Source organism: Echinops telfairi, unplaced genomic scaffold (genome assembly GCF_000313985.2).
Source record: "Echinops telfairi isolate 266 unplaced genomic scaffold, ASM31398v2 ScPeMD7_19;HRSCAF=73, whole genome shotgun sequence".
In the NCBI taxonomy this organism is placed as follows: domain Eukaryota; kingdom Metazoa; phylum Chordata; class Mammalia; order Afrosoricida; family Tenrecidae; genus Echinops; species Echinops telfairi.
Genome location: NW_022103916.1, coordinates 217,065 through 234,763, shown reverse-complemented (window position 1 = coordinate 234,763; position 17,699 = coordinate 217,065). Strand labels below are relative to the sequence as shown.

The 17,699-nt window shown below is 44.6% G+C and overlaps 1 protein-coding gene across 1 annotated transcript in view; it reads right to left on the bottom strand.

The window, feature by feature from the left end:
• Window positions 1-17,699, bottom strand: part of FGD1 (FYVE, RhoGEF and PH domain containing 1) — a 57,286-nt gene that overhangs the window by 24,177 nt on the left and 15,410 nt on the right. The window contains exons 2-8 of the mRNA XM_004713199.2: window positions 12,350-12,523; window positions 11,642-11,819; window positions 11,051-11,534; window positions 9,637-9,726; window positions 8,787-8,935; window positions 6,306-6,462; window positions 6,061-6,199 (exon numbers count right to left, since the gene is read on the bottom strand). Coding sequence (XP_004713256.1) covers window positions 6,061-6,199; window positions 6,306-6,462; window positions 8,787-8,935; window positions 9,637-9,726; window positions 11,051-11,534; window positions 11,642-11,819; window positions 12,350-12,523 — 1,371 coding nt within the window. The remainder of the gene's footprint in view (window positions 1-6,060; window positions 6,200-6,305; window positions 6,463-8,786; window positions 8,936-9,636; window positions 9,727-11,050; window positions 11,535-11,641; window positions 11,820-12,349; window positions 12,524-17,699) is intronic.

The following is a 17,699-nucleotide window of genomic DNA, read 5'->3' as shown; positions in this document are numbered from 1 at the left end:
GGAGTAGTATGCATCACTAAAAAGCAATGATGGACGCATGAAGCATATTGCCAAATGGGAAGAATTGGAGGAAATAATGCTAAGTGAAGTAAGCCAAGCACAAAAGGACAAGTATAACATGAATCCGCTAAGGTAAGTTTATATATATAAAAAAAGAAAGAACATAAAGGTAAATGAAAAAGGGGCACAGGGGAAAAGCTACTGTATACAAACACTCCACAGGGGTAAGGTCCAGATATTATGTCAGGTGCCAGACCAAATCCAGGGGTACATAGGGTAGCCAACTACAAGGGGGGGGGGAGGAAAGGAGGGAGAAATGGATATGTGACAGGGGAATAGGGCACTGACCCACCCAAGGGAAGGGTATTGTTTATGTCTCCACTGGGAAAGAGGGACCACATTTAAAGCCAGTTCCAGACTAATGCAGCTTGCTGGCAAGAAGTGGGGAGCCAGTGGAGGGGCCTGAGGGCTCGGCCCCCATACCAGCTATGTGGACAACTGCCCCACCCCCAGAAGCATTTATTTGAGAGGACGGCACTGAAGCTGCAGCTAGGGGAGAGGGGCATGTCTGATCAGAGCAAATGGGAGCACTCAGGGGGAGGAAGAGAGAGTGGAGCACATCCTGACCCACCAGGCCTGGAGGACAACATCCCCACTCTGAACAGCCAATGGACAGAGTGGACAATATGGCTGATCCCACCACGAGACACGCGGTCCCTTGATGGCCCAGGGCTCTAAGGGGGACAACACTGGAGACTGAGTGTCGGTACTGGCCCAGACTGACCCTGAGACACCAAGGTAAACCACTAAATACGGGTGGCAGAGCAACTGTGGGAGCAGAGCAGAGAGCCCCCGAGGGAGTACTAAGGACAAACTCTGGGGCCAGAGCATGGTACCCCATCGGACCTGACAGAAGGACACGCCTGCAGATCAAAAATCAGACCTTGATCTATTTACAGGTTTTTCTTTCTGTTTTAACATTTTTTCTTTATTAATTTATTCTTCTATGGGTAATTGGTTTCCTTTTGAGTTGCCATCGCTGTGTTCTCACTGATCACCTATCTTGCTATGGCTTGGTTTTTAATGCATATTATTATCTCTACAGATCTGTCTAGATAAGATAGACTGGATGAATAGTCTGGAGGAGAAAACAACAGGACCAGCAGTTCCGGGGGGACACAGGAGAGGGGAGGCGGGGGTAAGGAGGTGCTGCTGACCAACCCAGGGACAGGGGAGCAACAAGTGATCCAAAATCAGTAGCAAGGAGGGTGTGAGAGGCCTGGTAGGGATTCAACAAGGGCAATGTAACCGAGGGAGGTCCCTGAAACCCAAATGAAGGCTTAGCATGATGGTGGGACAAGAGGAAAGCAAAAGGAAATAGAGGAAAGAACTAGGGAACAAAGGGTATTTATAGAGGTTTTAAGACTGGAATGTACGTGTGTAAACATATTTATATAAGAGTGTGGGGAAACAGAGCTATGTTTAGTATCAAGGCAGCAGATGGACATTGGACCTCCACTCAAGCACTTACTCAATGCAAGAACACGTTGTTCTATTAAATTGGCATTCCAGGATGCACATCTTCCTGACATGATTGCTGAAGATATAGCCTCTGGGGTCTTAAAGGCTTGAAGATAAACAAGCGGCCATCTAGCTGAGAAGCGTCAAAGCCCACATGGAAGAAGCACACCAGCCTGTCTGACCACGAGGTGTAGAAGGGACCAGTTACCAGACATCGAAGAACTAAAAATCATATCAGTGGGTGCCCACCTCCCTGATAAGATCACTGAAGACAAACGTGTGCATAAGCAAAGGTGATGAAGAAAGCTGATGGTGTCTGGCTATCAAAAGATATAGTGTCTGAGGTCTTAAAGGCTTGAAGATAAACAAGCGGCCATCTAGCTCAGAAGCAACAAAGCCCACATGGAAGAAGCACACCAGCCAGTGTGACCACGATCTGTCAAAAGCTGGTCCACTTTTGAGGCAGGTATCAACCATCAAAGAACAAAAAATCATATCATTGTAAAGGTGGGTGAGTGCAAAGTGACATCCCCTTACTGTGGGCAGGGTAGCAAAGATGAAACATATAACTTTCCTCTAGTTCTTGAATGCTTCCTCCCCACCACTATCATGATTCCAATTCTACCTTACAAATCTGGCTGGACTAGAGGATGTACATTGGTACAGATAGCAACTGGAAACACAGGGAATCCAGGACAGATGACTCCTTCAGGACCAGTGGTGAGAGGGGCGATGCCTGGAGGGTGGAGGGAATGTGGGGTAGAAAGGGGGAACTGATTACAAGAATCTATGTATAGCCTGCTCCCTGGGGGATGGACAGCAGAGAAGAGGGCAGGGGGAGACATTGGACAGTGTAACTTATGACAAAACAATAATGATTTGTGAATTATGAAGGGTTCATGAGGGAGGGGGGAGTGGGGAGGGAGGGGAAATGGACAGTTGATATTAGGAGCTAGAGTAGAAGGCAAATGTTTTGAGAATGATGACGGCAGCAAATGTACATTTGTGCTTGACACAATGGATGGATGTATGGATTGTGATAAGAATTATACGAGCCGCCAATAAAATAATTTAAAAATAGGTTGTTGAGATATAATTTACATAGCATACAACTAACTAATTCAATCATATTCAGAAGAGTTGTGCATGCATCATCACAATCAAGTTTAGAATTTTCTTCTTTCTTGTACTCATTGCCGATTCCCCATTCCCCCCACCCACAACTTCTTCCATGCCCCTAGGAAAATATTAATCCAATTACTGTCTCCATAGATTTACCTATCCTATATTTTTTATACAGAGAAACAGAGAAAACAAAGACAAAAATCCAGCACCAATGATCAAATAAAATAGAGAAATATCTCAATCAAAAAGCAAGCAAAAAATATTTTAAAATGAATACATTTAAAATGGGTCAAAGAGGGATCAAATGATAAGGTGTTACATTAGCCTAACTACAGCTGCCAAAACCCAGTTTACAATGTTCTTTGTCTGATTTTAAGGTTATTCACATCCCTGGATTAGGGTCAGAAGGGATTCACTGGAGACTTAATCTACACAGAGACCCTGTAAATGGATTTGTGGCTTCCACTAGTCTCCAGAGTGTTCTCTAAACTGGGTATTTAGAATTTAAGTTCTAATACCATTCCCTCCTCCAGTCCTGGATTTTATTATTTACAGTCCTTGGATCACATAGACTGGTGTGCTTCTTCATATGAATGTAGCCGACTTTTACCTTTAAGACACCAGACAGTCAGACACCATTTGATTTCTTCACCATGCTTTGCTACAGCGACTATATCTTCAGTGATCTCTCAATAAGGGCTAACATTGAGTAAGGCCACATCATAAGAATTAATTGTTCTCAGGATATGGCTTACAATTAAGTGTGAGCTCAAAATCTACTCATATATCTAAAGTTATATATATATCCCTGGTCCACTTTTGAGGCAGCATTATCATTTATTTAGAGTACATTATAAATCATCCCCATCGCATAAAGTAATGTTACTGATAGTGTCATTAGTCTGTAGTACAGAATAAAAAACATTATTGAGTCAAGGAAATGTAGAGGACATATATATGTAAAGGACATCTTTTTAGACCACAGTGCATGAATTGTCAACTCGTACATATTCAAAATTTAAGTGACTCAATACTAATTACACAAACCATGAAGGTTGGTAAAACTTTCAGTAACACTCATTTACAATGGTAATCCCAGTTGTTCTTTACCTTATATATTCTGCATTACTAGTGGGAAATCATTGTGGAGGTCCAGTTAGGAGGCTGAGGTTAGAGACTCAGGTTGGGGTCCATGAGACTCATCCCATTCTGGAAGACTATTTCTAGAGGTTTAGGTTATGTAGCCCATCCTGGCATCGCAGAGGTTTCTCAGTCTTGGGGGAAGAATAGAGTACTTTTGCCTATAGATTGTTAGTTTGTAGAGCTCAGCGATCAAACTTTGTAGGGGTCTACCTCTTTCTAGGAGTTTGATAGCAAAGTGCCCATGTGGTGGGGAAGATGCCCCAATTGGTGGGGGAAGGACTCGGTTTGAGAAATCTTAATAGCATTGTCCACTCCCCCTTTTCATGGCTTCTTTTTTAGGATGCTACACTTTTCTGGTTTTTTAATTCTTTTCTGATTCCACCTCCCTGGGCTTTGTCCTGGGTCGCCTTTCTCCATTTGCACTCACAGCCTTGTTCTTGGCCAATTTCATGGTTTTGGGTACTCTCTATGTGCCAATGATGACCACAACTTTTTCCCTGGAATTCTAGGTTCATCTAACAATCTGATTGAGTGCTCACTTTGACCATGTCCAAAATCAAGGTCTTGTGCTCATGTCAGTAATTATTATCACCAGCCAAAAGTGTAGAAGTCATTCTTATGCTTTCTCAAAAGCCCCACAACCAACTCTATCTTAGTCCTTCCAATGCTACTTCTAAATATAACATAACCAAGATACCACGGTTTCTTATCACTTGCACTGCTACTACCTTTGTCCAAGCCAACTCCCCCACCCCCCACCCCCCGCCAATTTCTTTCATCTGGATTATTGCAAAAGCCTTCTAATTGGTCTCCTGGCTTCCACCCTTGCTTCTCTTATATTCCAGATCAAAACCTTTCCATGACTTCCCATTGCACTCAGCATAAACTCCATCTCCTTTGGAATTCAAAAATCTTACCCCTTTCTACAATCCCATTTCATTCTACCCTCACTAGTCAAAAGACCCTCACTTAAGCCTAAAGACCCAAATCTGGAATATAGAGAATATGAGGTACAATCTAGGGTGTTCAGTTATAGTGGATTGATTCTATGGTGGGGCTCTGATTAGATTTGGAGGTTGTTTAAGTAAGTTCATTATGGTAGTAACTAGAGGACACAAGTAGAGTTCTAAATCTAGATGACAGAAAATTAGGGGCTTGATGAAACAAGACTTTTTCCTGGGAAGTTAAACCATGGAGATTAAATAAAGAGGGCTCACACTGGAAGCTGAGTGGGGGAGTATGTTAGTTTCATAATTTCATGTCAACTTGGTAAGTCAGTCTAGGGGTGGAGTCTAGCTTGTCAATCAGGTCACAGCCTGATGATGCCTCCTTGTGTGCGTGGACTTTTCATGAGGATTCAGGAAACTTCCTCTCTTTCTCCCTGGAAACGGGCCACACACACTCTCTCTGCTTCACCTTCCTGTTGACAAGCCACATGAAGTTACGCTGGTGACAGCCAGAGCCTTAGAGATATGTCCATCACCATTAAATTCACAAGACTTTGCACCCATTGTCCTGTGATCTTCCTGCATTCTGCATCATTGCATATGGTTGTGTGAGTCTGAAGAGTGATTTACAGACTAGTTTCAGACTTATGGGCTAATCTTGGACTTATGGACTTCATCTGGACTGGGCTGGGATGTTTTCTCAGTATATGGTTCTCTTTTATATAAAGCTCTCTCTTACACATATATGAGTGTCTCTGGATTTGTTTCTTTTTTTTTACTCTTTTAAAAATCATTTTATTAGGGGCTCATACAACTCTTATCACAATCCATACACACATCAATTGTGTAAAGCACATTTGTACATTCATTGCCCTCTTTAGTCAACCTTGTCTAACATAGGGAGCAGTCTGGGTTATTAACCTGGTGATTATGACTACCTAGCTCAATCCTAGAAGTTCAGGTTCAGTTTTATTTTAGACTTGGTACAATTTCATTCAGAGCCCAGTCTGGGAGTCAGATTTGGGTCTCAAATGACTTAATTGCTCTATTTGTGGAGGGTCACTCTGGACACACTGTTCAGACTGTGGAGTTCTAGTTGGGGGTGGGGAGAGCTCCTTCTGAATGTTATGTCTGAGTACTCAGGCAGGGAGTGATCTCAGCTTGGGTTCATGTTGGGGTCTCACTTAAGAGATTCTATTCTAGAATCATAATCACATGGCTCAAGGAAGTGATGTCAGTCAGTGGTTAACCTGCTAGTTAACCCACCTCAATGTTTTGTCCTAAGCTTATCAGTGTGGACTCAGAGATAAATGGACACACTTACTTTGGGCATCCTTGCTGTCCGGGGAGCCATGAGGCAGCTTTAAAAGATAGTCCTTGAGAAGCAGCTCATAGCGAGGGATGCGCTGCACAGGCTCCAACATGTGATGCTGCAATGTCAAGTTGCCACAGGCTTCCTCTTTCTGTGACAGACAAGAAAAATGGGGCTCAGGTCTGGATGAAGAGCCCCCACTTGGTCCTTATAGACATTTTCTTCCTGAGTTTACCTCATCTGGCTTGCCCACTTACCTGCACCTCATGAATGATGACTTTAAACTGGGTAGAGCGCTCTGTCCAGGTGTTGACTAACTCCACAGCCCGGTCAAAGTTCTTCACATACTCTCCATACATCTTGAGGAAGGGTGCCAACTTCTGCAAGATGTCTCCAATGCGTGGGTAGCGGTCCCTGGAGTGAAACAGGGGCTGACGTAGTCCAGCCAATCCTTTTGGTCCCCCAACCCCCACCCCAAATCCTGCCTCACAGGTCTCCAGCACCGAGCAGGCTGCTCTCACCTCTGTCCTGGAAACCCACTTCTCAGCCAGTCTGCTCCTTTGGAACTGATGGCCAAGAGGCTCAAGACCACTACCTGAGCTGCCACCTGTCCCAATTCTGCACTGCTCAAGCACCAGGAAAGATATGTCCTGGAATACTTGCCTGAACTTACTATAAGGTCCACTAAATTCATTGAAGATTGATTCCATGCCCAGCCTTGTGCTAGGTGACACTGGGGATATAGAAATGAAATCAACCTCAAAGAGGATCATAGTCTTATAAAAGAGACAGATACAGAGACCAGGGTTGGTCCTGCCCTTGGAAGTCACAGTCTGATTGGAGAGACACAGGTAATAGGCCTGCTGTCAGGGAACACAGTATGTTGTGGATACATAGCAACCTGGCTCAGTCCTGCCCTAAGGGTTCATGATCTGGTGGGGAGACACACAGACCAGGCCTGATTCCAGCCCTATTTATATAACAATCTGTTAGGGATACAGGATAGGGCACAGACACCTTCCAATTAGTGTCCAGATAAGGACAAGAAAAGCCCAGAAGAAGGAATCTAACCTGGCCTGGGGATCAATGCAGCCTTCCTGGAGGAGGTGAGGCCTGCAGTAGGTCCTGAAGGATCAACCGGGGCTAATCAGTCAAAAGCAATTAAGAGTGATTTCCAGGTATAGAGAACAGAATGAGTAAAGCCTCCAAAGTGACAAAGAGCAAGGTGTTTGCAGGAAACTAAACAATTTGGTATTACTATAAGCAAATGAGTAAGGCAGAGCAGCAACTGATAAGTCTGAGTAATGAGACAGGCACAGCCTGTATACTGTGGGTGTGGGAAGCAAGGAGATAATTTTAAGCAGGGAAGTGGCATGGTATGATTGTTATTTAGAAAGAACCTCTGGAGAGTGGTGTAGGTTCTAAAGGATGAGTTAAAAGAGGAGAGCCTAGAGGCCAGGAGATTGCTTATGAACCCTGCCCTTCCACCTCAGCCATTATCCAATTCCCAAGGTGGGTTAGGCATATTTATCTGGATTCTCACAGCTTCCCATTCCCACCTCTATCACAGCAGATAAAAACACAGAAATCTCACATTAATTGAATAACTAGTAAATACCAGATACTAAGCTCTCTACATCTATCTATCATTTAATTATTAAAATAATTCTGAAAGGTAGGCTATTATTATGGTCCCCGTTTTATAGATGAAGAAACTGAGGTACAGAAACTTAGCTCAATATCACAAAGCTAGCAAATGGTAGAGCTGTTCCTGTAGGTTTCTGAGACTCTATCATTTTACAGGAGTAGAAAGCCTCATCTCTCTCCTGCAGAGTGGCTAGTGGTTTCAAACTGCTGGCCAATGCATAGCCCACTATGTCACCTTACAACTAGCCCAATAAGCAACATCAATAAGCAATAAGCCCAATAGGTAATAAAGGGGGTAATCTTGAAACTCTCAAAGAATTCATCTTACTTGGATCCACAATCATTTTCCATCAAAGTAACAGTCAACAAATTAAATTAAATGGCCTGATGTAAAAGATCTCTAAAGTGTTAAAAAGCAAAGCTGTCACCTTGAGGAGTAAGTGTGCCAGGCCCAAGCCATGGTATTTTCAATTGCCTTATATGCATGCAAAAGCTAGACAATGAATTAGAAAGCCTAGAAAAGAATTTATGCCTTTGAATTTTGATTTTGGTGAAGAATATTGAATATACCATGGACTGCCAGAAGAACAAACAAATCCGTCTTAGAAGAAGTATATCCAGAAAGCTCCTTAGAAGTGAGGATGGCAAGATTTTGTCTCACATGCTTTGGACATATTATCAGGAGGGACCAGTCCCTGAAGGACATTATAAAGTAGAGGGTCGGCAACAAAGAGGAAGACCCTCAACAAGACAGATTGACACGGTGGATGCAACAAGCTCAAACATAGCAACAATTGTGAAGATGGCTCAGGACTGGGGAGTGTTTCATTTGTACATACGTTGCTATGAATTAAAACCAACTCAACACCACCTAATAACAACACTAACAACAATGTTCTGCTGTAATCATCTGAGTCCTGGTCTGTGTTCCACATTAAAATTGGAGTACTAGAAAGCAGAGCCTTAACCTGATTATTTTTGTGAAAGACAGTAAGAAGAGAGGGCAGTTGAGGATAACCTGCTGCACACATATCTGGGCCTGGTGAGTAAGTGTGCAAGAGAGTGGGCAATCTAGGCCTAGGGTCCCTCACCATTCCTCCATGCGCTTCTCTAGCTCTGGCAGCAGGAACTGCTGGTGGAAGCAATAGATGGAGCAGATGTTAGAGAAGATGCCATGGACAACGTCAGCCGGGAAAGAACTGCGGTTCCGAGCTTCTTCCAGCAGCCGGGCACAAAATACCTGTGGGGCAGGGCAGGAACACTCAGTTCAGCTGGGTCTGGGGCTGGGCTAGGGAAGGGGTGACTTGAAGTTATGGGAAACTTTGTTGAGTTTTGGGATCAGCACTGGTCTTGAGATTGAGGAGAAAGGAGGTGAAGTTAGGGTTATGTAGGGGGTTGGATTTCAGGTTGTCAAGTTTGAGACCTTGAATTATCCATTAGAACAATGAGAAGCCAGGGTCAACGTCAGAATTAGATTCAGGACCAAAGAAAATATCACAATTAAGGTAATTCATTTAACAACTATTTCTGAGTGTGCCAGGTATGGTCCTAGAGGCTGGGATAAAGCAGTGTAATCAAGGCAGACAAAATTCCCTGCCTTGAGGGAACGGACATTCTAGTGGATTTACAGTCAAGATTTGAATGAAATTCAGGATTGAGTTCATATCCAGGGGTAAATTTTGGATCTAGGTCAGAGTCAGCATTAGGGTCAGAGTCAGTCAGAGCTGATATATCATCTCTTGGGTTAGGAATTAAGATTGGCATGAGGATCAAGCTTGGGATTATAATAGGAGTTGACCTCAGGAACAGAATGGAAGTCATGCTCAGAGAGGAGCCTTACCACCTCTAGACTCTTGTTTCAATGTTAGAGTTGGGCTCACGCCTTATTTTTCTCCTTGGAACCTACCTACCACATCTTCGGGCCCCTGAGAAGCCATTCACCTGATCCAGGAGATGAAGCCTGGAAACGTATGCCTTCTCAGTTTGTAGGAGTTCGTTGGCGATATGGAACACCTTCTGTTGCACAGTCAACTAGAAAGGAGAAGAGGTGACCCTTGATCTGTCATCCTCCACCCTAACTCTCATCCCCTATTCTCAGAGTTATCCAAATGGCTCAAATGCTACTCCAAACATGATGGTACCTCAAGATAACCCTGGACCTCCCACCTCTAGGCTCATAAGCCCTCTAGCTTTATTCCTGACTCCCAAGTATATTATAGAACTACCCCTCAATTCTAATGACATGCACTTTATCATGTAGTCACTCATGCACTCACTTATCTGTTCTCTATATTAATTCAGCATAGTATAATGGTGAAATCTCTGAACTGAAAAGTCCAGCTCCCTGGGTTCCTATCTTACTCTGTCATTCACTAGCTTGTATAAATTGTTTAAATGCTCTGTATTTAAGTGTCATCATCTATAAGCTAAGATAATAATAGAGCTTATTATTGTTGTTATTATTATTGTCTGCTTATAGCTGTGACAATTAACTGCTTTAATACATATAAAACATAGCAGACTACAGATTAAATATACTATACATGTTAGTTATCTATTTATTCACCCTTTAAGTTTACTGCCAGGAAAGGCTTGCTAAGTTCCTGGGGTGTAAGGAAAACTAGAAAGTATAAAAACTGTGTAAAACTCGTTCATTGCTTGTTGGTCCAATTTTCTATTTGTTGACATATACCTGCCATTCCAGCAGACGCTGGCCTCAGGCCCTACGTTTGAGCTTGGTTTTGTCAGAGCAAGTACTCTGGCTGAGACCTAACTCAAGTGTAAGGATGCCTTCTGAAGTAATGCACTGCCAGGATGCAACAAGGACTCCTTGTAGCCAAGACCCTTCAACTCTATAGTTTTTCCTGTTCCTGTGCCTCTCTGCCAGCTGTCAGGGAGTCTCTCTAGGTATGAAAGCACTGTGTTTAATTATACCTCTATTTTACAAAAAGGAAACAGAGGTTTGCAGTGGAAGATCAGGGAGGAAAGAGACTTGTTCAATGTCACATAGCTGAGTCATAAGGTTTTTTGGCTGGAACAGATCTTTTGAGATCTTTAACCAGGATGCTTAGCTGTAAGATGGAACAAATTGAGGCCCAGCTAGTACTAGTCATCTTTTGCTGAAGTGGGCATCTAGGACTGTGCGTGATCAATTTGGTGGTCACCATGATGGAAAGAGAAGATGAGAGTTTGCTGTTGGTATTTATTGTCAGAAGACCAGGGAAGCTAAATGCCTTAACGGGGAAAAATAAAAATATCTTGCATCTCAAGAAATACTGAGCTAGAGGAAGAACTAAGTGTGAAAGCACGACTCCCAATTTCCCTACAGTGCCTTTTGGTAAAAATGAGTCAGTACCTCCACAGACTCCTGTCTCTCCATCGGGGACACTGGGATTTCTCTGTCCATTTCATCATCCTCCTCCTCCTCCTCCTCCTCCTCCTCCTCCTCCTCCTCCTCCTCCTCCTCCTCCTCCTCCTCCTCCTCATCCAGGTCACTGTCAACCTCTTGGGAGGCAGGCCGGTGGGAATCAGCCAAAGCAACAGGCACACTGGCCAGGGCAGGGGGCCCAGGGCAGAGGCTGTGATTGGGGGGCCCGTCATCACTGACAAAGCAGGTCTCCTCACTGTTGGATGGTGAGCTGATGCTGTCAATTCCACTGTCCCGGTTGGGCACCTTCTCACCATCCCGGGGCCCAGGAGCCAGCAGGAACAAACAGCGGGAGGCCTCACCCTCAGGGAGCTGGGACTGCAGCATGGGTGGTGGTGGCAACATGGCTTGCTCTGTGGGAACTGGACTGGGGCCAGGGCCTGGCCTATCCGAGGCCACAATCACAGGCTCTCTGGGATGGATGTTGGACACAGATGAGGACGAATGTGAGCTCCTGCAGTCACCTTCCTGGCCCAGGCCCATCCTCACCCACACAAGTCCCTTGGGGACAAGACCTACCTTTCAAATTTCTCAATCAGTGAAGATACTGCTGCTGAACTGGGACCAGCCTCCACCCTAGGGGCCAGGCCCTTGGCCACTCGGGGATCTGCAGGCAGTGGGCGTGATGGTGGAGGGGGGATGGGTTCTGATGGAGGGAGCATCCGGGGCATCTGCAGGTAACTGGGCTTCGGGGGGACTGGAGACACAGATGAGAAAGAGAGATGGCATGAGCTCGGTTTAGAGGTGGCTGTCACAGTCAGGCTACCAACCTCCCATTAGTATCTCTGTCTGAGGTGGGCACACAAGCCTGATCCAAGGGGGCACAGGGCACACATTAACCCTAGATTACAGCCCTCAACCTCCTAGGTAGGTAGCATTGTCCTGTAGAACATGGTGCTTCGCTGATCTTCTAACAAGCCCTTTTCTCTGCCATTAGCCAACTCCCCTCCCCTGTTTGTTGCCTAAGAAGCCCTGGTAGCACAGTGAGTTATGTATTGGGCTGCTAACTGCAGCGTCAGCAGTTTGAACCGACCAGCAACTCTGAGGGAGAAAAATGAGGCTTTCTATTTCTGTAAGGATTTATATATAACCTGTCCTATAAATTTGCTATGAATTGGATTTGACTCAATGGCAGTGAGTTTTGTCTGTTTGTTTAGGGGGTGGGTGGAGAGACTGTGTCCTTCGTTGGGCTATTATATTTTTCTGTCCTTCTCTGGAACCACTTACCCTGTGGCTTTGGGCCTGCCACCCGCTTCAGTGGTGAAGGGCGTTGACTAGAAGTCTCAGTTGGGGGACCTGGTTCTGAGCGAAGCCACTGGGGGCCTTCTGGATGAGACTCAGGACTCTGGCTTGGGTCAAGGGACAAACTTTTAACCAGAATACGGTTTCCCTCGTACAGTCCTGCAGAAAGGGAGAAATTGAATGTGAAGTGACTGATTTCAATCTATAGCAGTGGTTCTTAACCTTCCTAATGCCATGACCCATTAATATAGTTCCTCATGTTGTGGTGACCCCCCCAACAATAAAATTATTTTTGTTGCTACTTCATAACTGTAATTTTGCTACTGTTATGAATTGGGCGACCCCTGTGAAAGGGTCGTTCAACCCCCAAAGGGATCTCAGCCCACGGGTTGAGAACCCCTGGTCTATAGGGTCTGAGGAGTTACATGTCTCAACAGATATTTGGAGTTCTGGGTTTCCCTGAGCTCCCTCTGACTGCATAGCTTTTCTGAGATGCCACTACCCCAGTTCTCAGATAGAGAGCGAGGTCCAGAGCTAGAGTTTGCTCTGTTTTCACAAATAGGTGAGAGATCTTTGCTATTAGTACACTGATTCCATGTATGTGAATAAGCATTATTACTAGGGAGTTCAACCAAGCTGAGGTGAGGGTGTGGGTAGAGCGAACACACTAAAGTCTGTGAATGTATTCACAGACCTTGCCTGCACAGCCACAATGGCGATGCTAAACATAAACTTGTCTTTGCCCTTGCTTTCAAAAGCCCTAAGGGTATCTGGTCTTTTTTGGTTGCAATTTGGCACAGCTGAGTGTACTTGAGCAAAAATTTTGCTCCTTAAAATCCCAGCTTCTTACTAATTTGTGCTATGCGCCTCCACTTCCACACCACACTCCCAGCACCCAGAGTTCAAGTGCTGGCATTGCCTGGCAGTGTGCCATAGGAACAACTTGAAAAGAGCAAATTCAGAAAGCAGGTGGATTTTTTGTACTAATTTTCCCTCTTCTGTCACTGTGGGACCCCGAAACCCCTCTATCTTTGGCCCTGGGGAGATGATGACCACACTTGGGAGCGAAGACTCAGTCTAGGAGGCAATGAGTTCCCCCTTCTCCCCAGAATGACACACCCTAAGAGGAATAGTGTGAGGCCCAGGCAATGCTGGCTGGGCATGGAATTATGAAGGGTGTCTCAGCTGACAGGTGGGGTCAGAGCAGGGAGCAAAATAGATGTCAGATGAGGGTTTGAGTGAGGAGCTGGGTACCCATTCTGTGTAGGAAATAGGGAGCCATAAAAAGTATTGGTGGTAGTCAAGAGCTCCCAGAAATACCACCAGCACACACAGTTTCACTTACGTTGTGCAAGTCACATGGCCTCTCACACAGCAGTTATTCTGTATCACACACCATTTCATATGTGACTAGTCATGAATAGGTCCAGTCTACTATTCAAAGTCACACATCTATGCACATGCCACCATACTCCTGAGAATGTGGTCACACACTGTCACATATATTTGCAGTCAAAACCTCATATGTTGTCACACAATATCACACATACCTGAAAATGTGGTCATGCATAGTCACACAATGCCAATTATGTCTCTTCAGCCTTACACAACCTTACACAACAATCACCCAACTACATATATGCCCACTTATACACCCCCTTAAACACGGTCCCCCTGAATCACAAGGTAGACAGTATCATTTATAGTGTGTCTGTCAATTGCAGTGTCATACACACCATAATGTTTTCACACACCTGCAAACATGATTACACTATAGCTACACAAGGTCAATTATACCATATCATATACAACCTCACACAAGGGCAAAACAGTATAAAATATAAAGTCAGAAACATGGGCACACAACCAAAGACATGTCATACTCATGAAACAAATATGTCAATGGTGTCCCTAGGTCACCCACCCCCTTCTGATCTAATCAGCCACAGTGTTAATGTGTCCACAAACACAGGCAGAAGTAGTCATAGAAGATTTTGGGTTTCCCAGTCCTGGACGGAAGGAATAGTCTAACCCAAAGGGTTCCAGCAACTCCCCTGGTCCCTGCCCCATCTTGGCCACAGCCCAATAGGGCAGGCCCTAGAGGACTCAAGCTATGGTCCTCCTCCTAGACCTGAGGGAACCTGGTGTCCTAGCTCTCAGGTTGTGCACCACTCCCCCTAACTCTGTTTCCTTACTTTGGGTGCAGTTTACTCACTTCCGTTCCCACCTGAGTAAGCAGGATACCAGCCGGGAGAGAGGAAGCATTCCTCTCAGCCCGGCTGCCCTTCTCAGCACATACTGACCTGGTCTTGCCCTTCTCTACCCTCTCCTGGGTGTGGGGTTGAGGAGGGTGAATCACCTGGAGGACAGCACAGGCAGAAACATAGTTTGAGAGAGACAGAGTGGGTAGAGAAAGAAAAACCCAGACAGTAGCTAACAGGGTCAGAGATCCAGTGAATAAGGCCAGGCATGTTGACATGCAGAAGCCCTGCAAGATGTGCATATAGGTACCAGGGTCCTAGGTACTGCTTGCCTGCCCCCTTGAGCCTAGAGGAGCCATGTGGCCCTGTGTCCATACCCTAAAGCAGACAGGCCTCCATGGGCAGTCTGTAACAGGGCAACAGGGTCCCTACCTGGATCTTCTTTGTCTGTTCTGCTGCTGGTCCTGAGGTGGGGTGATCACATCACCATCCACAGTCACCTCTCTGCTCCCTTCTCTCCTACCCCACCTTGGAGCCCACAGATGGGTCTCTCTGTCCTTTTCCCCTATTTCCTGGCAAGCTGCTCTATAGAATAAGAGGCTGAATGAATACAAATATCCTGTGACACTCTGGAGTTCAGGGTGAGTGGGATAAGGACTGTCAGTCCAGTTTTTAGTTAAGAGATGTAGACAGAGAGGGGTGGTGATTTGCCTGAGGTCACACATCAAGTCAATGGCAGACTTTCAGGCACCAGCTAGTCCTGTCCTGCACTCCTTTCTTAACCCTATTCTCCAGGGAGAACTGGAAAAGAGGGAACCAAGAGGAGTAGGGGTGTATACAAGTGCTTCAGTGTGGCTAGCAAAAGAAACAACACTCCCAACTGCTACCTACAGGTTGATAAACAAAAGTTCCAGTTCAGAAGCCTAAGCCTAATCCAAGAATCAGGCCAGGTCCCACGGAAAGGAGTAAAATATAAGCTTTCTCCCTCTTCTTCTTCAATATACCCACTTCTTTTGTCTCTCTGCCTACATGTTCCTATTTCCTCCTGACTTCCTCCAGTGGTCCCTTTGGCTACAGGTATTACTCTTGTAGGATGAACCTTTTGAAAATCCACCTTAGGCCATGTCGCACACCTGGCACAAGAACCATCTGTGACTCCATGAGAAAATAGGGGAATTTCTTGGCCTGGCATTCACAACTCTGCACAATCCTGCTCTTGTTGAACTTCCTTGCTTCCCTTGGCTTAGTTTGGTTTCCTAAATCTTACTGAGCCCTTCCTAGACCCTGGTAGAGTTTGTGCTGGGGGGTGCTGAGCCCATCTTTGCCCTATAGAAGCCCCTTCCTAAAAACCACGTTTCCTTTCCACCCAGTCAGGCCCTGCACTGATTTTCTTCAGCCCATTTTTTATGGTTGATAAGCCACAACATTCCCTCACTCTTACACACACACTAACCCACATGTATACACCTGACAAAATCTTCAACTAGCACTGCCCCCTCCACCAGTGAGTTTACCAGAGACACCAAAGCCCATTTCAGCATAGACTACAAAGGTACCCTCCTCCGTACACACATGCAAACATAAAGTCATGCCATCAAAGCATGCACTACTTTGTGGGAATGTACCCAGGGACACACCAACTATGTTCAGCCTAGAGGGAACCACAAAACTGTTACATCACTGAGCACCAATGGGAAGTATATCCCTGGAATGCTACCCCAGCTTTGCTGCGTGGGTATGGGTTTGTGCTTATGCCCAACTCTCCCGCTCCTCTTCCAACAAATTGAAGGGCAATCTCAGGGAGCTCCCAATCTTAAAGATAAGACTCTCATTTGGGAAAGCCTAAGCGGTGACTCAGGAACCACAAAGGGTCAGACTGTCAAGGCTAGGGAAGCTCAAGGAGGGAGAGGTCAGGACTCTGCCAGATTAAATACAGAAAACTGAGTAAAGTTTGAATTTCAGACAAACAGGGAACAATTTTAGCACAAGGATGTCATATGTATTTGTACTGTAAAAACACTAAAAAGGTATTTGTTGTATATATATATATCTGAAATTCCAATATAACTAGGTATCCTGTACTTTCTCCCCCATTTTTCTAAATCGGGCACCCCTAGTGCAGATTTAGAGACAGACGTCCAAGGCAGCACCTAGCAGCTAAAGCGTCCAAGATATATTTCTCCTTAAGCCACAAGCAGACAGTGAGTTCTACCCAATTTTCCTTGCAATGGGCACCTGAATGCTTGGGACAGTAACATTATTTTAGAGAGAACCTTCAATTCAGTCTTATTTATTTAAATAAGAATTTATCATTTTAAAAACTGTGGTACTTGATTATTCCAAACAAGAATGTTATAATCATGATCACTGATATAGACTGTGTAGATTAAAGTGCTATAGTACCTCTTAAAGGAATAACTGGGTTGAAGAGTCACACATTTAAATCCCAATATCAACTTTTACTAGTTCTGCAGCTTTGAGAAAGTCTCTACATCCATCTGAGTCTTGGTTTCCTTGTCTGGAAAACAGGCTAATACAAACCCAGGCAGAGTTGGATGGACACAGAATCCAGATTCACTTACCATGACAGCACTTCAGATCATGGCAGAATTCCTATTTAGTGGAAGCAAGGCAATGAATACACACTCACCAATACACAACTCAAAATACAAACCATACAAAACTATAAAAGTTAAGTGTAGCAAATTAATTCCCAACACATCTTACCTCATGGATGATATTATGTTGAATGAAATAAGTTAATGATTTAAAAAAACAACAACAGATAGTGTATGTTCTGACTTTTATGAAATGGTATGAATAGGTAAATAAACAGAAAGTAATGTTTATTAGTTGTACCAAGGAAGGGTAGGTGGGAGGAGAATTCACTCTCTCTCTAGATAGTAGATACTTGTAATCTCTGGTTATAGAAAAGTAACACTGAATGAGGATGAAGTATACACTGTATACAGCTTGACAAGGGTAAATTATGCCACTGAAAAAATATACAAACAAAAAAGAACCTGCTGGTAATTGCTGTGGCATATATAATTTTGCAACAGTAACAACTCCCATAAATGTAATTGTGGGTATATATCAGCGGTTCTCAACCTGTGGGTCACGACCCCTTTGGG